This window comes from Cygnus olor, chromosome 19 (genome assembly GCF_009769625.2).
Source record: "Cygnus olor isolate bCygOlo1 chromosome 19, bCygOlo1.pri.v2, whole genome shotgun sequence".
NCBI lineage: Eukaryota > Metazoa > Chordata > Aves > Anseriformes > Anatidae > Cygnus > Cygnus olor.
The window spans coordinates 8,425,288-8,451,258 of record NC_049187.1 but is presented as its reverse complement, the minus strand read 5'-3'; the positions used below and the strand labels follow the sequence as shown (position 1 = coordinate 8,451,258).

The 25,971-nt window shown below is 50.1% G+C and overlaps 1 protein-coding gene across 2 annotated transcripts in view; it reads right to left on the bottom strand.

The window, feature by feature from the left end:
• The window catches only part of COL5A1 (collagen type V alpha 1 chain), a 152,153-nt gene extending 127,912 nt beyond the window's left edge, over positions 1 to 24,241 (bottom strand). For both annotated transcript variants that reach the window (XM_040531072.1, XM_040531073.1), the window contains exon 1: positions 23,870 to 24,241. In XM_040531072.1, the coding sequence (XP_040387006.1) occupies positions 23,870 to 23,957 (88 nt within the window). In that variant the 5' untranslated portion in view covers positions 23,958 to 24,241. The remainder of the gene's footprint in view (positions 1 to 23,869) is intronic.
• Positions 24,242 to 25,971: the final 1,730 nt, after the last annotated feature.

Here is a 25,971-nt window from a genome sequence, read left to right as displayed (position 1 = left end):
CCTGGAAATTAGCCAAGAACAAGGGTACCGCCTTGTTCAAAGCCAGGCAAATGTGGATCAAGGCCATGACCCCCTCTGCGTGACTTCTCACTCTGAACTCCCCAAATACAAAAAAAGCTTTCCTGCTAAAGCAACGCTTGGTAGCCCTCTGGGTTATTTTATGTTGGCTAACTGTCCCTCAACCCACCTGTATTCTGGATGCTTATAAGGACTCCGTGTATAGACACAGGGAAAGGATCTACTCCACACAATGGTCCATGACATCGCTAGAAACCAAGCCCAAGATGGGCACAACTTGTGCAATGTCTCACCCTCCATGCATAAGATCACATGGAGATCATCAGCTAATCCACATTGCAGTCAGCCCTGGTGTCTGCAGATCTGTCAGACAGTTTAGGAACAGCACAAGCCATGGGCAGGGCTTCTCCCCCTCGTCTCCCACACTAGTGACTGCAAGCAGTTAAACCAGGATGAATATAAGCAGCCTACATCTGCACAGAATGGCCAAAGTCATCTCTCCTGGGGTCTTCATGGTCAGAAAAAGCTCACCAGGACACTTTCTAAACAGTAACCTGTACCAAGGGAAATGGGACCGCCCTCACTCCTTGCAAGTGCAGGGCAAAGAATTCTGCTCCCTCCCAGCGCTTCCCAGCGGTACTTGGGGAAAACAGGAGATGCTAAAGAGGTACCTAAAGAGGTACCACGGGAGCAGGCTGTCCAGTAGCCATGGCAGAGCTGCTGTGGTGCAAGGACACGAGGGACAGCGTTCTGTCAGATCACAGAATATCACACGTTGGGATGGACCCACAGGAACAAAGACTGATCAACACAGCTTGGAAAGAACAGGCAAAATGGACAAGGTTTGGGGGAACATCCACCATTTTGGGATATCCTCTTTACAGCCTCCCTATAACCATGCCCAGCCCTTTAATTCCGTTAGCACTGCAAGCAGACTGCCCAGCCACGAGCACTGACACAAGCAACCACATAATTACAATTATTTCCACCATGGTAAACACTGCAGCTACAGCTGGACTGGCGACCAGCATCAAGTCACCAGTGCATCACCCCGCCACTTAAACAGGGAACACAACCACACAAGGGTTTGCTGCAGGGCACTGCCCCACACCCTGCACAGGTAGCCCAGCTGGGATGCTTCCACAGCAAACATTTCAGAGCTAAAACTCATTTTCATGCACTGTGGGTGTTTTGCTGTCCGCAGAGTTTATGGGACCGAGCATAAGCAATTTTAATTTTCAAATGTTTTATTGAATTTTTAAGGAGCCCACTGAATTATTTCCAGCACTACTGAATACATAGATATTTTTGAAACAAATGTAAAACCAATTCTTCTTTTCAGATGTTCAAATCAATAAACTGTTAGCATTTACTTTATATCTATATCTGATTTTCCTCCTCAGAAATGTAGCTGGAAGACAAATTTCAAAAATCTGCTTCACTTGATGAAAAAGGTTTCTAAAGGCTGTTTTCCAGCATTAACCATGAACCCCCAGCCACAAGTTTCATCAGTTCTCAAACACCACAGAACAGTTTTGATGCCCACGAGGTGACTATGCAAGCAGGAGAAATTCAGCACTTACATTGCTAGCCCCTGATGATTTTTCCCTGTTCTAACCTGTATTTATTCAGCAGATCTTACTCCTGATGAGGTGTTTAAATGAATTTGTTACTGTCAGTAGGGAAAGGAACAACATTTTACATTAAGCGGAGTTTTTAGGGACTAGTTACAATAATATATAATCTGCTGACGGCCAAACACGCACAAAAAGAGGCTCATCCAAACACAACACTCCAGCCCCCATTCGGCACAAAGAAACCCACAAGTAGGCTATATATTTTCCCCTTCCACCCGAATGAAGCAGCAGCACACAGTGAGACTTTGCAGCCAGAGCACTGTGAGATGAGCAGGATGCCCCCACACCACAGCCCTGAAGGCTGGAAGGGGGATTTGGGGTTTTCACCCCCAGGAGCTGAGCAGAGCAAGCAGCATTAGTGCAACACCACGAAATTAGTGTGCAGCCTTGACTGACCTTTCTGATCTCTGACCCTGGGTCAGGAGGTGAGAAGGGCAAGCCATCAACCCCCTCGTTAACTCAGAGCAGCCTCTCCATTACACAGCTATCAGGAGCCAAATAGGAGCTAATTACCCTACAAAAATCTCCTCCTCCCCCTGCACCACCCTACCTGTGGCAGGAGACAGAAATCCCATTACTGCTTCAGGAGCCAGTTTAAAAGTGAGGGTTTTGTTGGTTTTTTTTGGTCATGTAGCAGTATTCCTATAAAATCACACGGCTTTTTGCTTAAAACCCACAGTTGCCATCAGGGCATATTGTGGCAGTGACCAAGGGGGACAAGAATTGATTTTTAGAAAACTCAGGTCACCGGATCGGTCATCACCGCACAATCATTTTCCCCTTTCAGATATTTTCCATTAAATTGCTTACCATGATTTCTACATTGACTGTTCTTGGAAGTGTGCTGCATTTAGCAACTGAAATGTCATTTCGGGTCTTCCATTATACACCAAGGAGAACTCAAACCCAAAGACAGCAGCTAGATTGAAATACGCTACTATAAAAGCTAACGAGAAATATCCAAGAAAACCATCCAAAAAGCTTTCCCAGGACTCTAACACTGGCCCAGACAAATATTTACATAATTATTCACATCGGTTTGTTTTAAATAAGGCCTTTTGTTATTGTTCCTTTGGCATTAACCATCTAATTAGAGGCCAATGGCAGTTACAGAACTCACTGCAGCTCTCCAGCAGCACCGACAGGGAGTGCTGCTTTAGTCACCTCCTGCTTGCTGGGTGAGCACAGGGCAGGGAAGTGTCAAAAGGGAATAATATCCAAGGAATATCTTCCTGCAGACACCAGGGGATGGAGGAGCAAGAACTTCTGTGGCTGGCTGCATGCTGGGAAAACAGAAGACTGAGGGGCAAAGCGTAAGAGGTCTCCTGGCAGAAATACCCACAAATGCCAAGTTTTCTCAGCTCTAATACCAGCACTACGCTACGACCCTGGACGAGTCACTTCTGTGTACATCTCTGCCTTACATCCTAGCTTTTGGGACTAGTCTTCCCCTGGATGCATGCAGACTGCCCAGCATAACTCCAGCACACGAGCTAGATGTGGCCAGAAGCAATGCACCACTTAGCACAGCAGCTTGAGATAAACGCATGCCAAGGCACTCGTGGTGGTCTTCAAGAAGAAAATGTGCACAAGCCAGTTTTAAGGCAAAGCTCCACGCACACTGATGAAGTGGAAGATAAGAACAACCCTTCTTGGTGCCACAAGCAGCAGCCAGGAGACTGAGTCCTTCCCATGGCTGCTCCCCCAGCCACACAGCTGGAGATGCCCCAGCACCCACACACGCAGGCTCCTCTCAATCCTGTTATTAGGAGACTTTTCTACACAGTCCCTTTTCCTATGGCATGGCTCAGGCACCCAGCTCCCAAATTCTAATAATCGAGCTCAGCACCCAAACCCCTTCGTGCTCTTGAACCCCTGAAAAGGGGGTGACTCCGTCCGAGTCCCCGCAAGCCCAGCCTCCAGCCTGGCCACCCTTCCAGCTGCCGTTCCCCAGCTCCCCTCCAGCTTCTCCAGGTTTTCTAAGAAAGGAGGTGAGAAGAGAACATCCCCATCACAGCCTTACGTGCAGCGCAGCCTGCTTCCCGCACAGGCAGCTCACAGGTTGTCCTATCAGCCCCTGCTCCCCGCTGCCACATCACACCACCAAGCTGATAGCTGGCAATGATGGCTGAGGTACATAATTCGCATCCTGAACATCTTTCCTCAGGTTTACTGTGCTCCTGAGGCCTTTAGAGCTGGGATTCAAGTTACTGAAAGCAAGACAATCCATCAGAGCACAGCAGAGAAGGAACAGAAACGAAGCTACCTAGGGCCATCAAGCTAAGCTGGAACAGTAAAAGGAAATCTCTCCCCCCTCTTACTGATCTTCCCGCCCCCAGGATGGATGTGAAGAAAGACCCCAAAGCCAGCCCGTGTTTTCTTTGGAAGCTGCCACCCCCACAGCAGGGAGGTGGTGCCGGGACCAGCACCCATCACTGGTGGCTTGGCCAAACAAACTTCCCATGAGGTGCTCCAGGGGAGCCCGGGGAAAGGAGACCCTCGGTATCTGCAAGGAGAGCTCAGCTCACCATGAGCCCATTTAACTTGAGCAAGAAAGCAATTAGCGTTCCCTCCTAGTAAAAGAGCAGACAAATACTACGTAACCTTCCCGTGAACCAGTCCCAAGGCACCAATAAAACCCTCGAGTCAAACACTTCTGTGTGAATTAAACTATACTTGCAGCTTCGGATTCCAAAGTGATTTCTTCGAAGACAGAAGAATATTTTGTGACTGCTGAAGATATGCATGGGCTTCCACTAGCTTCCACACTGCCAATGCAGTGCTGCTCTCAAGCCCCTACATTGTACATTTGAGGGGTTAAAGCAAGCGCAAGGACTTGCCTTCACATCACAAGCAACAGGTTACAAAATAAATTCTGCAGCTGAGAGGATTCTTCTACTCATTTCTTCCCAGCTGATGATTTCCTTGCATAATATTCAGCTAGCATGCTGACTGGTGCTGCATAAAAGCTTTCCACAGGTAAGAGAAGGGCTTTGGCTGGGTAGCTCTATCTGCACAACATCTTTTTTACATCTGTAAGCAAAAACACATTTTCCCCTCGGCATCTGGGGGGGAGTTCTAGTCCCGAGCTTATTCTCATTCGCTTGGAACTGGTTCATGGCATGATCTCTTAATCATACTCAGAGGTTTTAAGAGCTCAATCACAACTTCGATCAGTCAGGCCCGTAATATCTGCAGACACTGTAACAACAATGCTTTTCATATCCCAATACATGTATCCTCCACGTGCTTTCAGGAAATGCTTCTGGCATCTGGCAGCTCCTTGGCAGGAGAAAAGCACCAAACCAAGGGGGCAACATAAAGGAAGGCACAAGCACACTCCTGGCAGAGGGCAGCAGTGGGATTAGTGTCTTCCACAGAGCAGCTTGGGCCACCCTTTGCACATTTAGGAGCAATTTTACTGCATTGCATCCTTTGAATCACTGTCCTCGGGCAGGCAGAGGAAAGCACAGCAAGGCAGGGACCCATTCAAAGCAGGTTTCCCCCTCCTGTGTTACTGGTGAGCTTGTTTTTCAGATCATAGTTACTGTGGCGCATAAAGCATAAGCAAACAATAAATTTATATACAGATTACGCGTAGAAAACGATGATTCATCTAAATTTGAGCTGTTCCAGAGGTCTACCAGGAATCAGACAATGACAAACTCGAAGCACTCTTGGTGCTGCCTTAGGAAAAGATCAAAGATGAAGAAAATTGAGTCTCATTGCCAGCAGCAGTGAAAAGCTTTTAATCCCAAACATACTCTTCCCCACATGAGACAAAAAATAGAAAGTTAAAGAGACTAAAAGATTAAGTTCACTGCAGGCCACTTTTCTGCTGTCCCCCCCCCACCCTAAAATGGTGCCAAAAAGGCTTCTAGAATTGTTCTGAGTTCCAAGGACCAGGAAAAGCCCACAGCTATATGGAAAAATCTCCATTTGAAGCCAATAAACCACAGAAGAGCAACACTTGATGTGCTGGCCATTAAAACCCAGGCTTTTTGTCTCGTTTGATTTTTGGTAGCACTAAAGGACCAATTTTCCATCAGACAACTGAATTCTCCAAAGGGAAACAACTGCAGCTTTGTAAATAAATGGCTTAGCAGAGCTAAGGTTTGACGCAGAAGCCTAGCACAGCCATATGTTCCCCACAATTCTTCCAGGCCCTATTCCCACCGAGGAAAGTATATTACATTGCTTTCAAACAACCCCAATATGTTCAGTGGCAATTTACTTAATAAGGTGAGGTGATAAGGCTGACAGAGGCTGTCCCTAGGAGGGGGGTAATCAAAAAGCGAATTTGTAAAGGAGCACAGCACAACAAGCATCATTTGCATGATGCTCAGAAATGCAATCACAGCATATCGAGATTCCCGAGCAAGATCTAACACGGCTCCTCAGGCACCTACAAGCAGCATCAGTGCCCTGAGATCTACAAGCAACGAGACCCAGCTTCTGCATCAAGCTTAGCAGCCCCTGGAAGCATTGGGCTTCAAAATCCTGATCCAGGACAGCCCGTCTAAATGCAGCTTGGTATTGATGTGCACTCTACCCGTACCTCTCGACTACGGTACAAGCATAGCCCACACCGCTATATTGCAGCAGGTAAAAACCAGAGGAGTAAAAAGCAGCACAGAAATCAATGCCCTGACACGTTAGCCTCATTTTAAACGGTTTTCTCTGCTGTATAATACATTTACCCTGACATCGCCCTTTCTTTGTTTTAAGGGCTTACAATACTTGTTAAGTTTTCTTCTGTACCAAAAGCAGGATAATACAAGTGAACCCGAGCAAGGTCACCGGAATCAGTGACAAATGGAGAAGGTCCATCTGCAGCTCCGCACCTCGGACATTACCTACTTGACCATCCAATAAACTTCTCCTTTATCACCCAAGTTAGGCATTAAGTGTTAATTAAGCACGTGCTTTAGAGCCCGTAAAATGGATTTTTTGCCACTGCTATTCAGTCCCAAACACAACCTTCCAAATGCGTGCACAAGAACCTGCTTCACCTCGAAAGCCCCTCAGCTGCCCCTCTGCAGGGAGATGTCAGTCATCCCATGAGGACAAAACTAACTTTACTAACTTTAACTAACTTTACTAACAAAACTAACTCCTAGGCACTGCCTGCAAGCAGCAGCTGGCCACCTCCGTGCAGCCCCAGGTGCCCCAGCAACTCGCATGCACGCAGCCCTGCACAGGGAGTTTGCTTCTTGCCAATTCGTAAATCAATACCTTGGCAAAAAGCATCTGCTTTTCAGAGCAGTGAAGAGTAGAAACCGCTTGTGACCACTGCAACGCTCATCCGTCCTTCCCAACTCCATCCTCTGTCCCCCAAGGCAAGTTCATCACCTCCCAGAGGAGCTGGGAGGGACAAACAGCTTCTGCTCCTGCAGTTAAACTGCTTTCACCTCCTCTGTTCACGATTTCACTGAGGGCAGGGGAAAGAGACCCTTCAGGCCCAGGACCCCTCCTGCGCAGCAGCAGAGCTCTGTCACAAGCTCCCTGTCTCTCTACTGCAGAAGCCATACAGTGTAACGCAATTTTGACTTCCAAAAGCACCATGACTGAACAGCACAACATTTACCTCCTCTCCTAGCCCCTCCAAACACACTTTTACACTCGTAAAAACACCAGCCAGGCAAAGCCACCTGAATAAGAGCCCTTCACAAAGCAAGAGGACAGACTTGGATGCTCCAGAAGGACAGCCAGCTCCCAAAGATGCTTTTGGAAACGTCGCTAGCCTAAATCGCATCCGCCCTTGGCAGCAGCAGTCAGCACAGGTAACTCCTCCCAGCAGCAGCACAGCCTGCTGAAAAAGTTAAAGGCAGCAGGAGAAAGGCAGTAAGCTTGGCAGGGAGCGAGGCTGGACCCGGGGAGATTTATCAGCATGCTGACAGAGCCAGCAGCAGCACGGCTGGGGACGAGGAAGGTAGGCAGGGGGCCGGGGGATGCTGCTCCAGTCTACGCTTCAGGGTGGTCACCGAAAACCGAGCTGGAAGTGTTTTCCCAGGCAATGCCGTGCCTGTGCAAAGGCCAGAGCTTCGATCAGCAGCAGGAGCAGGACTTCGATTAACGAGATATCGATGAGGTGGGAAAACCGCTTAGCTAGACATCAGGAAGGTACCACGGGGCAGATCCCCACGTGGTGTAAAACAGCATCACTGCTGAAGGCCGACCAGAAGCGTGCTATTTCTTGCAGAGAAAGATCCTTCTGCGACACTCAGAGAAACCACAGCCTCGACACAGAACAATTTGTGCACGAGAAGAGTTACCAGGTCCTTCTTTGGATGTGACACTTGAAAAGCAACCAGACGGGGTGGGTGAAGATGCCACCGAGCAGGAATATTTGGAATTCAATCACACCAGCATTAAAATACCCAGAGACAAGTATCTGGGGGAGTCACACAAATAGCTGCCAGCTTTAGGCAAAAGCAGATGGAAGAATAATCTGAACTACAAGTGTGCAGTCTCGTCCCGGGGGAGCCTTACAACACAGAAGTGGGAAATATTTGGGAAAGTTTGGAGCCTTGCAATTAAACTTCCAGCTCAGCCCAAAGAGGAGCCTGTGAGCCGACACAGCTGGGTACCTGCAGGTAGAAAGGGAGCCGAAAGGCTTTTCGGAAACATACTGCGGTAAAAAGACAAGGGTCAAGGGAAAAAATACAAGCAGGATCAAGTCTAATTAAAGGAGCAAAAATAAGTGACAGCTACAAAAAGGCAGGGGCTATTTTCATACCGAGCAAAGGGTCGCTGCCGCGTTTGCAGAGTCACAACGCCCAGAACGCCGGGAGAGAAGAGGTCCTTTGTGAGAGGGATGGGGAGGCATGGGAACCAAGGAGCCCCGGGGTAGCTCGGAGGCATTACTGTACTTAACACAAAGGAGAGAGACAATAGAGGGCAAGAGGAGCCAGGGCTGTTTATTTTTCTGGGTACCAGAGGCAAGGGAGCCTTCACAGATAGCATTGGGAGAGACTAGGGAAAGTGGCCACTAAGGCAGAGCGTCAGGCCTGGATAAGAGGCTGGAGAGGCATGGAGACATCAAGGGTGTGAATCCTAAGTTTGAATCCTAGGTTAACCACCATTAGAAGTTCTCTGATAACAGCTATTTCCCTAAAGTAAATGGCAAACCAGCAATCCACTTCCAGAAGTGCTGCAGGGCATCAGCTAAAGGAAACCCCGGTGTTAGAGGTGCAAAGGGTTATTGGAAGGAATCATCTAGAAAATCCCTTACAAGAACAGACTCTAAGGTCAAACGCAGGGTGGAAACAAAGCACTCCAAACAGATGCACAGTATCGTTTCCAAGGATCTGGATGAAGCCTCCCAGCCCCACACCTGAGCCAGTGCCTGCATGCAATACCAAACCCAGCGCCTGGAGGCAATGCCAAGCAACCCCGGAGCTCTGCCCACTTCCCAGAACCAGGACAGCCACGATGCACACCGAGCACGAGTGGGACAAGAGCTGTCAGGAACCAACACGTCCTGTTACTGATTTCTATAGATTTTCATAGATTTTATTTTCATAAATTTATGTTCTATGGGACTGCCTTGAGACTCATCCAGCCCGGTTTCCAGAGGTCAGGAGAGCTCACGGCATTCACTCGGAGCTGCTAAGCTGGGATTCAGTCCTTTACTGCCCTAAGTTGGGCACCAAACCAAGCACCCACCCCTGAAACTTGGCCAACATCTTCTGACCACAGCAATTTCTCTACAGCCCTGCCCAGCTCAGGTAGTTCCACAACTGCTATCCCCGAGAAGCCTGCAAACTTCAAAGCACATGAAGTGGGAAAAAAAAAGGCATCCTCTGGCAGACAAGCAGAAAAACAAAAGATTAAGGGTAGATCTAGAGCTTACTGTAGCGCAGTGAGAGACGTCGCAGCAAGCTCCAGGATGCTGGCACTGCAACCACAAACAGGACAAGAGCAACAGAAGGGCCTGGAGCCAGCCTAGCAATTGCATTTTAACTCGTGAAGGCTGTTGCTTCTTTGCAGCATGCGACTTCACCCCACGCTGGGGGAACTGAGACAATCACCATCACTTCAGTTCAAGTCTGGTAGTAATTAATTTTATTGAGTTTGACATTTGAAATAAATGAAGGAACATGCTTCTACCATCTGGAAAAGTGCATGTTGACACTTCCAATCACTTGTGCATCCATTCGTGAATGTGTGCAAGGAATGTTTGCTATTTTTACATATATACAGAGCAAGGAGGCAAATGATGCATCAAGGCACCACTCCATGCAGGTAAGCACAGCAGCCCAGCACCACTCATCACACAAATGAGCAAAAAGTGTGTTGAGCAGCAGCCAAATGAGGTAAAGTACTCGGAAAACCAGAGAAAAAGCAAATGCCAAGAAGAGTTGAGTTATCAGCATATTTTGGGAAGACTGATCTACACGTGGAACATGCTTGATATTTTCTCCACCAGGAAAACAAGCTATGTATGAAGTACCTTGTACAGGGTATATACAGTAGCTTAAAAGCAATCTGTGTACATTTTATGTGCCATCATTTACGACTCAGAGGAAGGGCAGATTTTTCATAACTACAGGAAAACAAATTTCACCTTTATAGAAGAGCAAAGACAACACGCTACGTTCTTCCCTTCAAAAAGACATTGAGATCTTTTCCAGAGCAAGGAAGGGAAAACCGTTCACTTTGACACGAAGACAGCCATCCTAGGAAATATCAGCTACGTACAAGACTCAAACCCCTGAGAGCTTGGAAGGAACTCTGCCCTTTGCCAGTGCTATCCTTGCTCCTTTTGCCCATTTTGCCTATTTCAGACAAAAAGCACCAAGACAGGTGCAGATAAGTTCCAGGTGCAAGAGCATAGCTACACGCACACACAGCAGAACAAAGCTTCATACTAAAACCCAGGCCATTACGGGTCAAGCTAACCCGTGTCAATTCCAAGCGACCGTAAAACTCCGTTGGTTCTGCTAGCATCCAAAAAATCAGCCAGACCTCAGTGGAGCAGCAGCCCCTCCAGTGACAACTGGCTCCTCGGCCCTTGGCTCCAAGGGGCACAGACATTTTGCCTTACAGAGCAGCTCCCTGCCCACATCCTCCCTTCCGTTCCCTCAGGGATACTTCATGCTCCACAAAACGTCTGAGTGCAGTAAGCGAGCTGCTTCCTCAGCACCGCGGGATGTTCTCAGACCTGCGAGCCTCACCCGTGCCAAGTATGCCACTTCCTCCCAGGCTGCTGATCCATCATTTGGATGATTTCCAGGGGCACAGACGAGGACTGCTGCTTGTCTAGAGCAGGTTATTTCACCTCCCAAACTCTCCAGCGATTATTCCTCACCGTGCTTTACTTCCTAGAAGAATTTTCCACATGCCTTATTTAATCCTGCGTCGATTGACGTTACGCAGACATGACATACCTGCCTGCTCTGACACCCCGCCACTGCTCTTCGTCGCTCGCTGAAGTGGAAAGAAATGTATTGAGACAGAGCTGTTCCCCCAAATATTGCTTGTGGCACATCCGCAGGTTTGGTCCTAGGCATAGGAAAGCTCATTTCACAGATCCTCAGGAGCTGGGCTTTTCAAGTGACCCTAAGGCCACAGACCTGCGGTCCCAAAGCTTCAGCTTAACTCTGTAGCTGGGGAACAGGGGGAGCTTGCAACATGAACCAGAGCCTTTCCTAGCAGGACAGAAGCACAGTGGTCCTTCAGGAGAAGAAAAAACTAAATGCACTCTTTCCTCTATGCCCCAAAGCGGAAAGGGGAGGGGAGAGACATATGGCCATGGTCCACTGAGGAAGGCAGTAATCTGTTTCTCAGAAGTCATGCATGCATACCAGATTATCCCTTCACATCCTAAATTAGGAACATACAGATGAAGAGCTTTGTCCCAAAGGAGGTTAAAGTAATTTCTGCTTCACAGTACTGAAGCAGCGATCTTTTAGGGGCATGGAGGCCCCTCTGCAATAGGATACAGAGGGTCCTGTAACCTGCAAAGGAGCCCCAGCTGGTTCACTTCATCGGTCCAGGGATATTCCCCTAATTTGAAGTTTGAAGTTTCCTAGAAGCTCTCATCTCACATATTTTAGCCCTTCCATCATTGAAGGAGACTTACTATATTCGCATTTCACCACCATCAGAAAAACAAACACTAACCACCCAAGTCACAGCAAGAGGGGCAGGTACATCGGGCCCCAAACCCCACCCAGGCTCCTCACAGCCCACTACCTGGAATAATATGGCAAAATTCACCCACCCCACCCCTGCAAAGCAGATGTTTCTACTTCATCCTTGGGAAAAAAAAAGAAACTAGTCCCACACCCTGAAGTGGCCAGCTTTGCTCAGGCAGACTCAGCTATTTCTAGGCTTGTGGGAATCACGCCCATTTTAGCAGCACGTCTGTTCTTTATTTGGGATGCATCCCCAAGGCTAGTAGGGCCCTGACCCACCTGGCCAAGGCCTAACAATGCCCTCTACATCACTGCCTTAATTCCCCAGGTCAGCAGGAGGCAGGTCCCTAAGGGTCCCAGTCCCCCGTGGGCAGACACCCAGAGCAGCGCAGCGTGCTGCAAGCGCGGGACTTGCAGCCGAGCACCAAAATCCTGCTTCTGCCCAGCCTCGGGGCCTGGGGGCACAGCAAAACTCAGAGTGCAGGCACCAAAAGGTCAGAGTAAAATCCTAGCTGGCACACAGGGGTGACTTCAACCCTCAGCACAGGAACCCCCCTGCAGGCTGCATTCGGAGGCCAGGTACAACACGGAGCACCCATGACCCCCCAAGGGCAAGGCACCGCTGTTTGCCAGCGGCCGCGGGGCTCCTTGGTTGTGGTTTCCCATGTAAACAGCAAAGGGCTGATCCCGCCCGGCCCTGAGCTCTCAGCTCTGCTCCCAGCGAGCATCTCGCAGTCAGACCCTGCTGGGCGAGCATCTGTGGTTTGAGGAGAAAAAGTTGAGACCCCGCAGAAGCCTTCACGCTCCAGACCAGCTCCAGCAGAAGGGCTGAGCATGCCTGCTGCCTTCCTCCTATATATATCTTATACGACTATAACCTCCAGTACATAAAGGATTCACTGCTTCCTGTTATCTCTTGTAATTACAAGAACACTGGGAAAAAAAAATCGATGTTTGCAGAGCAGATATGGGCCTTACTGGTTTCTGTTTTGCGTCCTGCAGGGAATCAGAGCTGGAGTTTTTAGAGAAGCCAGAGCCGGTTAGAAGCGCTGGGGGCTGGTTGCTCCTCCTCCTAGTCCCAGCTCCTGAGGTCAGGAGGGAAAGCATCCAACAGTGGCAGAAAGACAGATTGTTGTAATTTAAACATTTGAGAGAGGCGGAGAGAGGGACTTTCTCCCAAAGCGTACAAGACGTGATAGTATGCCTCTCCCGATCCCTGCAAACCCTTGCAAGAGAACATTCCGAGCAGTTTTCCTATATGAGCACTCTCCCACGTGTGCCAAAAGGCAGTGACAAGGATGAAAGCTGCTTCCTCCTCCCACCCTCACATCGCTTTTGGATCACAGAAACGACAAGGGGATTCTTTGTGATCTGCCCTCCCTGTTACAAAAAGCAGAAGACCCGAAGGGATCAAGAGCAAAACAACACCAGCCTCATTAAGAAAAGCATCTGCAGCCACAGGGCTCCAGGCAAGCACTCCTTATCCTTCAAGGAATCGACAGCTTTCCAAGGCGAGACACTGAGCAGCCCACAGCCAGGGAACAGATGCTGTAACCGGGGGATGGACAGCCTCGCACCTTTTAGGGAAAATCCTCTGAGGGGCACATCCAGCACGGGTCCTGCCCTGCCGCACATTTCTCCTGCACGGCAGCTCCCGTGGGGTCACGGCATTGAGTGCAGAGCAGCTCTGCCAGCCCTAGAAGCCACGTCCTACCTGCCAGCAGCCAAAACACACCTACACCCACCTCATCCATCTCCAGAGGTTGACTGCCATGCAATACCAACGCGTCAGAGCCAAGGCTTCAATGCACAAACCAGGCATCGTCCTCCCATGCGAGAGCTGCAAGCCATCAACTCCTTCCTGCCTTACTACACCTGTAGGTCAAATCACCACATCATTAGGGGAAGAGCCCGCGTTCCCGGTCATTTGATATCAAATGGAATTTATATTGAATTTTCAGCTAGCTTGGACAGAAATTATACCAGCAAAACTCCTTCAGAAGTTGCTTATGGAAATCCTCTTGCATTAGATAGGCAGTAAATGGTTGGCTTCACTTCCTGCTAAGGCTGTACTTTGGTGGGGGAAGACTAATCGAGGGCTCCAGTTATTTTTCTGAAGGAATATCGGTTTTACACCAGAGAAATGATTTCACAACAGAAAAATCCAATGGCTAGAAATCAAAAATGTAAACATTTCTACGCAGTCTCTCAGGATTCGTGTTCTGCCAAAATACCAGAGCAGCACTAGACGACTCGCAGGGTGTGCGCCCCAGCACCACTGCCTCCACCACAGCACACGTGCTTCCTTCCCGGGACAGCAAAAAGCAATTAGCCCAAGTGCTGATGATCCCAAAGGAGAGCATTTCAGCCACGTGAAAAGTAAAACCCATAGGTACGAGAGCCCAGGACTTAAATTCTATCCCACTAAAATGAGCATTAACAGCTTCTGAACCTGCTTCTGTTTTCTGGCCTCCTAGCCACCAAAAGCTGCTGCTTTACTGAAATTGTCCCAGCAGTACCAATTAGAGGAAAATTCTGGCCAACTCCCCATCGTGTCCCACCCACTTGGCATTAACCCATGCACAGCCCACCGCTCCCCCCTCCACAAGTGCAACCCAGAGCCCCATTTCTATTTTCAGTGCTGTGCCAGTGTGGTTAACCAGCTGCCTGGGGCTTGTAGAGTCAATCTTCTGGGCAGGAAATTAAAAAAGCTTAATTTACAACAGGGCACTTACTAGGGCCAGGAAAGGGGATGGTGGCAAACTATAGGGTGTGCCCACGCTTATTTCCAGGCACCCTATGGACTCATACATCCCACCACCCTGCTGTAATATTGCAGCTCCTTCCCTCCAGGATGGTGCAGCAACCAAGCCAGGACCCATTGCTTGAAGTCCACACCTTTTTTTTTGCCAGCTTTTCAAGAGATATTGTCCCAGGACAGCATCTTAACACTACTAGCCTTGCTAAGCATTGGAGGAAAGCGTCCCAAGTATTAGGAGTTACCACATTAATTTAGAAGTGGCAAGGAAGAAGAGGAGCTTACTAACAAGCTCCAGCTTTGTTTTGCAAAGCCACTGAAGCAGTACAGCAGCAACAAGCCTGCTTCCAGAATATTATCCAGGTTTTTCTGTGTACAGCCTACATCAGCAGTTGGTTTCAGAGCCCCTGGCAGCTCCAATTGCCAAACCCAAGCTCCAGACCCTTGCTAACATTTTGGTGCTTGAACATTTCAGATTTCAGCTGAGATTTCGTCTTGTAACTCTCAAAATACAGTGAAACAGAGCTGTTTGGCACCAGCTGAAGCACCTGGCTTGGAAGCTCCTTTTTTTCCATTCCTTCTGAGCAGAATGACACTTGTATTCAGCGTGACTCATCTCCTTGACCTTTCTATTCACTTCTAATGGTGCAAGCTGGAAATAAGGGCATACAAACAATGCACTCATTATTCAGCTGGTGAACTGCAGCCCTCGGACCAGCTCTCTACCCTGCAGCAGAGGAGAGCACACAGCGTGTGTATCTCATTCCAGCGCATCCAGGATGAGCCCCTCCAAGACCACGCAACCCCACTGCTTCTCACTTCACAGCTGAGGGGTGCAGCCCGAGGAGCTCGTACCCTACCGGCACAAGTCCATATAAAATGGTGCACAAGTGGAAGAGACCCTGGGAAACTGGCACTGTCACCTCCAGGAATTCAGCTGCAAGGAATTCTTACCGAAGTATTGTCTTGGAAACTGAAAAGGGGGTGGAGGGAGGAAGAGAAGAGGAAAAGGGGCCAGCGAGGCTCTGGGTGAGGATACGGGAGGCGCTCAACCGAAGCACGGCTTTCCTGCATGTCCACACAGAAAATAGAAACCCCAGCTGACGCGTAAATGAAACTAAATCCGGCCACTAAAACTTCCGAGAGTCCCTCCAAGCAGGGGCTGCAGCAGACCCCTCGGTGACCTCTCCTCTCCAGGAGTTTCCCCTCATTGACTTGGTGCAGCATTTCCAGAGCTGCAGCTTCCCCCACCCACCGCAAGCTGCAGCAGCAAAGCAGAGCACGAAGAAAGAAAAGGGCTTTCAACAGTTTGCTTAAGAGCTGAGCCAGGAAAAAAAAACTTATTACTTTATTTACTGTGAAAGACTTAGCATCTCCCTGGCTGCAGAGGCACGGCGTGATGCAGGCAGGGATGACACGCGGGGTCAGCCCATGCCAACAGATGCAGCTGCATTGAAGCCCCACAGGCCACTCAGATGCTCAGCAGGCTGCAGCTTTCTAAGGAGAGCACAGCCCCTGAAACACACCCCGTCCCTCACCAGGAAAACAGGGTGCCCAGGTCCTTTAGGTGAAATCCAGACGCTGTTCAGAGAGGTGGGAAGTTGGCCCCGAGCCTCGTGGGCTGAGCGCCACAAGGAATACAGCATCGGGCATGGGGGACTTCACAAGAAATCAAACCAAACTCATTAGGGACAAACGCACTCAGCCCAGGGCCTGGATGAGGGCAGGGCATTCAGTAACAACACACTGGAAGTGCTTTCTTATAGCAGCAAGAGCTGAGCATCGCCAGCTCCGAGGCAGTGACAGACTGACATCAGCTCACCTTACAGCCCAGGGTTAGCATGCAACACCCACAGGGCGACCACAGGGTGACCCAGCCTCACTACCCAGCACCCTGCTTCCATTTCCATCCCTCCAGCTTCCCAGTGCTTTTCTTCCCAGTAAACTAAAGCATGTGGGGCTGCCTAACAGACCCTCCGCCTCCTTCAGATTTCACTTACAGACAAAGCTTCAGAGCATCGAGAGCAGCAGACGTAAGGACATAGTGGTCCGTATTATTCTCCATCACCTAAACTGTAAGAACAATCTGGTCAAAGTCTGAAGACAAAAATCCAAAGAACCTTTTGGATTTGCAGCGTGTAAGGTACTAGTGTTGCTAGACAGGAAGAGACCATCCCACACAGGAAAAACATTTTTCAAGCAGACAACTCAGACCGCAACTCAGACCATAACCTGAGGCACAGGGATGAAAAAGGGCTCAAAACACTTCAGTGCCTGAAAACAAATGTGTCTTGCTGGCAGATCAGCATCCAGCCTTACTTTTGTGTTACAGCAGTGACTCGATGCCAGGTTCTGTACAGGGAAAGAGGATCAGACCCCAGGGCATCAGAAATGCAGGGACTTGCCCAGGGGCTGAAAGGCTGCAGCAGAGCTTGGGAACGAGCACTGGTGCAGCTCACTCCACTCATTCAATCCCCAAACCATCCTTTTTCTTTCCAGCTTATTAAACCATCTTTAAGAAAAACTTCTGTGTTGTAAATACATTACTATCATTTTCCTAATTTCAGAAGTGACATCTCGACGTTGTGAAAGCTTCCAGATGATGCTAAGAATCCTGCTGGCTTCTGTAGAGAAGAGTCCAGACTCAGAGCAACCAACCTCAAAAATTCCTTTTGTGTAGTTCCTTCATTTATTTTAGTTCTAAAGATTTTCCAGACATGTCCACAGAGAAACCACGGCATCATCTGGATGGTTCACTCAGTGCTAGGCTTCTTTTCAAGAGCCTTGAAATCTGCCGACAGTAACCCAGTGGCTAATTACACCCCATTGCCAACCTAAGTTTTTTCCACATAACATGAGATTGTAGCAATTTTTCCATTCTTTCATGTCTCAACTTTTTTTTTTCCGGTTTTAGTCATTCTTCCCATATTGGGTTTTTCTTGATTTGTTTGTTTCACACAAAGGTTTCAATTTTAAGGAAAACTGCCAGTTTGCAAACTCAGCACATATCCCCATGAGCTTCAGCAGAGCTACTAAGGATAAAAAGCTTTGATATACAGCTGCAGCTGGAAAAGGGTGCCAGCAACTTCTCAAGCAAGGCAGGAGGGCAAAGGAGGGGAGCATTGCCTAAACAACTAAAGGAAAAAAGCAGGTAACATCAGAAGGCAGAAGATCTTAAGGGTCTGAGGATAGCACCCTGCTTACCTTGGTCAAAGGTTTGCAATGAAAGGTCTAGCAATGAAACAAGCCTCTGGACGTGGCCACTGGTCCAAGGAGCCTACAGTTTGCAGGTTTCAGCTCTCACCAGAAAAATAGTTTTACGCAGTAGCCCCACACTCTAATTCTCCAAAACCTACTCCGCAGTCTTGGTGTCTCGGTCTTCGAGGTAATTTTCTGCTAAAGGATGGGCGTCAGGAGGCTTAAAACTCTGGGTAAGCCACGCCAGCAGTTCTGCTCCGTGGGCACAAAGCAGCTCCTGACAGAATTGAACTCTGCACAAGGGGCAGAGCTTTCCCCAGGGCCAAACCAAGCCCCAAAACACACTTGAGCTCCCCCTCATTTGCCACAGTGCACCACCCCACATCCTGCTACAGACATGGGGCTCGCTGCTTTCTCCAGAAGGCACAGTGATCATCTGGAAGGTTTCACTGTCCTGAAGTCTCCTAAAACCTCTCCAGAAAGCCACCCTCCCAGAAGCAAGGAATAAAAAACAGTGCTATTCCTGACAGCTCTGTAGTAAGGTGTGGGGTCGTAATCAGAGAAATCCAAGTAAAAAAGAGCCAAGAAAGGCACTAAGCAGCCCTTACCCAGACGAACACAACCAAGTCCGCATCTCAGCGCAAATCAAGTTCGGAAGGCAGCAGCAGCAGCGCCTTTTGTGGCACGGGTCCTCCCTTGGGGCTCCCCCAGCCACCACCGACCCAAGGGGACCCCCTGTGCGGGGACAGGCAGGGGGTCCCAGCACAGCGCCACTTCCAGGTCCTGCTGCTTGTACGGGACAGACCTGCCACGAACCCACATCAGATGGTTGCCTTCCATACAACAATTCTATTCCAAAGCAGCTCAAAACATCAGTAGCTCGGGGAACCCAGCAGATCGTCAGGCCGAGCAGCGGAAGCACAATTGTGTGCGCATGCCTTTGTGGTGACACTGACACTTACTGTTGGGCAAATACTGAAGATATTTAACTTGACCCAATTCCAGCACACGACTGAAAGGCCTCAGCATTCCCAGACTGCCCTCAATCACTGTATCAGACCTGCAGAGTAAGGGCTTTCCTACAGGCGTGAGGGGAAGTCTACGCTGGGAAGTCTTCCTCCACATGAATGGAGTTTGAGGTGTAACTTGTGGTTCATTCATGGTGTATTTCCCAAATAATCTTGTTTTAAACTGGAATTTCCATTCTCCTAAGCTTTCACGTGGGAGAAGTAATCATGTTTTCAACCAAAATCCAAATTTGATTTTTCCTTAGTTTTATAGAATAGCTGCTTCCTAAGGATAAGGTTCCTGCTAAGCAAACTGGGCGAGCACATACACGGGCACACGCGTGCAAACGTAAGTCTGGCACTTCACCACATGCAATGCAGCAGGGATTTCCCCAGTCACAGGGACTGCTACACTTCAAAGTCAATTCACCCTGTAGCAGAACAGGAGGAGCTCAAAATGCACTTGTTCTTCCCAAATCACTTGGGCTGGGCATCTCTACCCCCAAACCAGCATACACAGACCATATCCTAACCATCTCTAAAAGAGGTGCCAAGCAGCAAACGAGCCTCTTAGCTCAACCCTTTGAAAGTCCTTCAAGGCCAAGAGCCGCCCCTGCACCTGCAGTGTCTGCTGCTGTCCGACAGCCCCGGGCTCAGCTCCTTGCCCCCAGCCCTTCCCGGGTCCCTCCATCCTCCAGCTGCATCCCCAGGCAGCCACAGCAGCACCGCGCAGATACCTCACACCCTACCTACACCAGCTCCTTCCTCCAACTGCCCCATACAGGGTTTGTCAGCCCAAAAAGCACCTGATCTTCAACCTGCTTCCACGGAAGCATTCCCAGTATTGCTATACACAGTTTTTGAAGTTTGGGAATTGCATGTTTGCCCAGTACAGCTGGCCATGCAGCTTCCACCTGGTCCAAGAGCAGCCCCACAATGCGCTCCCCGCACCACACCGCAGCCCCGGCACCCAGATAGCAGCCTGAAGGATCAGGTCATAAGACAAAAGTACAAAAAGTAACTTCAATTCAATTGCCAATTTGCTTTACTGCTACAGACAAAGAAAAATTCAGTCTGAGGAGTGGTTTCCTGGAAAGCATTCCCTGATTTATTTCTGAAGTCCAGACAAAACTCACATTACCTAAAAACGCAACTATAAATGGTACTTCCCAAAACGCCTCTGCATTAGTGATATGTGCCACAGCAGTGCCTTCTGCTTTTTTAGCATCTGCTGCAATAGTTTGTCTTGGCTTAAGGAACAGATCTAATTCAAAGCAGTGATGAGAACATACTCTGAAACCATGCCCTGAAGCCAGGCGGCGGGACAGATGGGGAGCTTTGAGGCACAGACAGCACCAGGACCTCACTCCATCACCACTGGCAGAGGAAAAGCAGTCCGGCACGCACTGCCGGGGTGACAGGGCATCCATGCCATTAACAGGCTGGGCCTGTGACAGTGGCAAATATTTGTGTGTTGGAGCTCTGAGGGAAAGAAATGGTACTTTAAAATTAGAGCTGCTGTGCTGAGCATCACAGACAGCGCTGCTGCCACGCAGAGCAACAGCGCTTCGACAAGTTCCCTCGGGAGCTGCCAACAGCCAGCCCAGGCACTAAGCAGAGCACGGATAAGATGATCAAGCTGGAGACAGACTTAGGAACAATATGCAATATGTACTAAACTTAATCGCCTTCCAACTGTCTCATGGAGTTTTTACACCAGATAGAGCTCACTCCCAGGCTCACACCTCCACCCGCACATCGCTGTCCCGCTGCAGAGGAGGCAGAGTTCAGAGCAGGAACCACAGTACTGCATCACCCCCAAAGGTGGGACATATCACATCCCACAACACACGATGCAGCTACAAGTAACCATGAGACACTGGGGAATCCTATTTACACTATAAGAACCCGAGAAATCCATCCCCATTCAGCAACAAAAAGTAAGGGGCAGGGGACAGTACTCATTTAAGAGGATGCGCATCCCTTTTGCGGTCCCCCCTATTTGTTCTAGGGCAGATTGTCCGCACACACTAGGAATAACACAAGTCTTGTTTATTGGATTACTCTTGCTTTTAAAAAAGACATTCATATGCCAGGATCCAGAATTGGCATTCTGACACAGCAATGCCAGCAGGCAAGAGGTCCACGCTGTCATTGCTCTTCGTACATCAAAAAGGATCAGTAGTCTTCAGCAGATTTTGCCTTAGAAAGCTACAACCTAAAGACCAGAGATGAAAAGGGACCCAAACCCCAGTGACCTGTTGCCCAAGCAATGCAGCCGTGCTTTGGACCGCAGAGCCAGCGCTCCCATTAGCTCCGATGGGAGTCGGCACAGCCGGCTCCTCGATCATGGGTCAGGAACCGGCTCCTGCATCCAGCACTGCAGGGAGGCAAGCGCCAGAGCAGCCTTCAAAAACTGCCTCTAAGGGAAGGGCCTGCAAAGGGTTTTCATCTTGACCCCAGCTTACATGGAAGAATAATAAATTACCTAAGCCGAAAGCCTCTACCACGTCCCCTGGACAGAGCATGGCTGACAGCTGGGTTGCTTTTAACTTAAAGCCCTGTTCCAAACTGGCAATACGCTGACAGCATAATCCAGGTTTTACACTGGAAATCAGAGTCGCCATCAATTCCAAGCTTAAAGTCATATTTCTTCTTGTAAAACAATATCAACGCTTTCAATTGGCAAAATATTAAACAAAAGGACTTCTAACTGGCTGGATAAAGATTATTCTTTAGCTCATTCTGGATGACTGGGGAAGAGCCAAGGGGAGAAGCAACAGATGGTAACTGGATACTTCATAGTTTCCAGTATTTTTATTTCTTCTGAAGAGCATGCCATGTATTATTACACTTCTCTACCACTAAAGGAAACTGCTGCTTCCAGAAGTTTTCACCCAAAAAAACAATTCAACTTTATAGGCATTTGTAAAAGTACAGACAGGCTCCAACTTTGCGGGTTAGATTTGCGTGACATCATCTGTTAAAATATGGGAAAATGTGAGCTGGAAGGGCAGTGTTCAGAGAGAGTTCAGTTCGTGCCATTCCTGACACTGGGATTTCTCTATTTGCCCTGGAAGCCTTCTGTCCTGGGTTCTTCCCCCCTTCTTTGGGGATACCTGATGGATCTGCTTCTGAGGATGAGCACAGAAGTGTTTCGCCCCTCCATACACAGAAACCAACCAAACTGAAAATGAAACAACCCGGGCTGAAATAAAAACCAAGAAAACTTGGAAAGATTAAAAAGCATTAGTCAATGCCATCGACAGTCCAAATCTGACTCCTCCCTCATTTAAATTATTTGATGCCCTATTAGGAGGCTCATTAAGAAAACTCAAAGCTTTCACTGCAACAGTCATTACTTGGAGCAGGGAGCTGACCCTACAACAGCTCGCCAGCCACCCATCACATCGTTAGCTCCAGCCAGAGCAGAGCTCTGCTTCCTGCAGCTGCCGCCCAGGGCTGGACCCGGTACTGCCGGAAAAGTTACCTGCTAACTTGAAAAGGAGCTGGGTCCTACGCTGAAACTGTCTGAAGGATACTTACTGACAGGCAATACACCTAAGGATGCCCTGAAACATCAGTACGGCCACAGACAAAAGAAAAAAGAAAACTTCGTAAACTCTCCTTTGAAATAGCTGAGACTGGGGGTAGTTCAGTTTTCAACTACCACAAGGTCAGGGTGGCCAGACAAGCTGGCTGCACAAAAAGGGAATCAAGAGGAGCTAGTATCACCCCAGTATTCTCAGAGAACTGCCCCAGCAGCCCGACACTTCTGCAGTACAACACAGACAACAACCAGCAGTAGGTCCAACTGCCGTTAACTTTTTCTGGCAGTGATTTTTATTCAGTGACAGGCAACTTATTTTCCCCATCTTGCTCAAACTCTGCAAGCAAACCAGCAACGAAAGCATTTCTCATATGCCACCTTTCTTAAGGAAATTTTAGGAACCTATAAGCTCTAGTTTGCAGTCACGCTGCTACATACAGAGTCCCACAAGCATTCACCCTGCTAAGAACCAGCCCCGCAATCCCCACTGCCTGGGCTTCCCAGGGAAGACAGCAAGCACGCAAGTATCAAGCGTGCACGCTGAATCCCAGACTTTTCAACTCTTTGCTCTTCAGAGCGCTACCCCGTTCCTCAAGTTACCCTGCACAACTCCAACTTTTCCACATTTCAGAAGCAGCCTCGCCAACAAGCTAGCCTTCCCCTCGCGGTACTGTTCAAAAAGAGCTCGGTGCACCAACACCTCCAAGTGCCTGCTGCAGCTTCAGCAAACACCCTGAGAGCACACGCAACTCTTAGAGCAGCTCCACAAGTCTCCCATCCAGCCTGCTCTGGCATTTCACATCCACCCCGGGGACGGCAGACATTTGGAAAGCAGAGCTCTGGAAACGCGCTCTGCAAAACCAGAGCGCTCGCTTGGTGAAACCAAGCGCTCAGCCCCGCTTCTGCCTGGCTGTCCAAGTGACATCCCAGGCTCTCGCTGCACGCCCAGTGCTGCTCCACATCTGGTGCTTCACTGCGCTTCCTCCTGCCCCGCTCAGGAGCCACAATTTTAAGGAGAAACCCAGAAAATCTGGGCTGGCGAGGCGAGAGGGCAGAGCGCGCCCTGAGGAGCCGAGCAGGAACTTCTGCACAGCTTTTTTTGTGCGTGAGATCTGTGCTTTGATGTACGGGGGGGGGGAGAGCAGATTACTTGTGGACAAAAGTTTGTGCTCCTCGGGGAGGAGAGCCGTGCAAGAAGAGAGGCTCGGTTACACACACATCCACACGCCCGGCCATATAAAGAGCTGCAGCCTCCACCAACGCGTCCCAGCTTTTTTGCTCCAGGACACACACAAAAAGCAACAGGCAGACTCTTTAAGAAAGACGAATAAACTATTGTTTTAAGGTTTTTTCCTCCCCTTTTACGGGCCCCCTGACAAATGGCATTCAGACTCGAGCAACTGAAGGGTTCCCCCCCCCCCGGAATGCAGCCCAGGAGCGCTTCGCCCCGCACAAAAGCCCCGCTCGCAGGGCGCAGCGGCCCCGGCTCGCTTCTGGCACCCACCGAAGCCTAAGGGGGGGGTCCCGGGGCGGGGGGGGTGGGTCCCCCTGCCTCTTACCTGCCCGGCCGAGGGACACGGCACCCAGCAGCAGCAGCAGCCAGCTCCGTATCCAACTGCGCCTTTTCCACCGCGTGTGCGTATCCATGGTCCACAAAAAACGGGGCACCAGCTCGGGACAATTCGGGGGGGACAAAAAAAAAAACGCAAAAAAAAAACCGCCAGAAGAAAAAAAAAAAAGCTGCTCGGACCCCCCCCCGCCAACCCACCCCCCCCGGAGAGCAGCCGCCCTATAAAGCCATGGGATGGGCGAAAAGCTCTCGGGGGCTCCGCCGCGCTCGCTCCACCGCGCTGGCCCCCGGCCCCTGCCTCGCTCCTGCGGCGCAAAACTTTCTTTTCTCTTCCCCCCCCCTCCCCTCCTTCCCTTTTCTTCTTTTAAACCCGAGGCAAGAGTTTGTCAATCTGGGAGCCGAGCAGCAAATCAGGGCCGGGCGGAGCAGCCCCCCCCTCCCGGGCCGGCCCGGCCCCCCCGCCCGCCCCCCAGCCCGGCCCGGCCCCAGCCCGTGACGGGGAGGGGGGGGGCTCAGCACGGCTGGGTGGCTCCTAGCAGCACCCCCAGAGCCGGGGTTTTGTATGAGAGAGGGGTTTGGAAGGGGCAAAATGCAAGGATTTGGTGAAAAGGAGGCTGGCGCTGCGAGGAGGGAGGTGGGGAGGCAGCGGGGCCGCTCGCCCCCCAGGCCCAGCACCGCTCTGCTCCTCTCGCTCTTCTTTCCGTGGAGCTAGCGAGCACTGCCTGCTTGCACCCGGGGACAAACGGCAAGGGACATGCACCGTCAGTGACAAACGGCAAGGGACGGTGCATGTCCCTTGCACCATCAGTGATGAACACCGAGGGACGGTGCAAGGGACACGCACCATGAAGCGACACCCCAGCACCCAGGCAGACTCCGCATCCACCCCTCAGGCCCCGGGGTCCTGGCAGAGCCTGGACCTCGCGCTGTAGGGCCAGGGGCACACAACGCTGCAGTCCCCCTGCAAGCCCCAGATGAGAGCAGGCAGGGAAAAAAACAACCAGACACGGCCTTCCCCTTAACTGAACGGCTCTGAAGGTGCTTGCTAGCACCGATACTTGCTGCCATTACTGACCCGAACGACGCCCACTGCTAGCACCCACCCAGGTGAAAAGTCCCTAGTCCTGCAACTTCAGTCTCTGGGGTCACCAAATTTCAAGGAGCAGTGATTTCTCCTATAGATTCATGCCCTAAGCCTCATCAAAGCATCCCAGCCCTCGCAGAGCAGCACCTTGAGGCCCTTCATTGTCCATAGGGGACAACCTACGCTGTCACCTGGACTTGGCACCCTGCCTCCTCATCCAAGGGTTCAGCACTCAGCACCGCAAGAAACAGGTCAGTGGCCATTTCTGTTTATCATCAACAATCAGGGGGACAACACGTGATTTGGGGTCACTCATCCTGTCCCTGCTTTGGGACATCTGCTGGAAGGCTCAGTACAACAGGGGTTACACTGAGCTATTTGCTCAGCATCGATCTTTGAGCTGCCAAAAGCTCCTTGGGCAGGTGATTGCTCTCAGCTGGCACATCAAAAACCCAAAAACACAAGAGGCCAAATCCCACCAGATCCATGCAAGGGAGCAAAGGAAAAACAGGTGCTGCCAGCGCACTCAGCTTGGAGCCTAAAGGGGCTATCTCATGGTCCCACGGAAAAAGACGCAGGAAGCATTTCCCCTCACCTCAACCTGTTGGGATGCCCTCCCCTCCTACCAGCCTCCGTGCAAGACTGGAAAGGCCTCAGCCCGAGCTACACACGGGAGGCTGTTTGCTGATGGAGCCGCTCACCGGAGGCAGGGGAGGCACACGCTGGCTGCACGCCCAAGCCAGGAGCTGGAGGAGGCACGCAGCTCACACGTGCTGGCTGCAGCCATGCGCAGGGCGAGTACAGTGCCAGTGGCACTCCCGGGCACGTCTCAGATGAAAGCCTCTTCCAGTACCCACCTTTTATTAGGAACCAGATGACTGGAGGCTGGCAAGACAAATTAAGTTGGGCTCTGTATCCAGGAGGAGCCTGGAGGCAAGTTCTTTTGGTACGAGTAACACCTGTGCTTCCCTGCAAACACCAGGGCAGCATCCATCACCACTGCACCT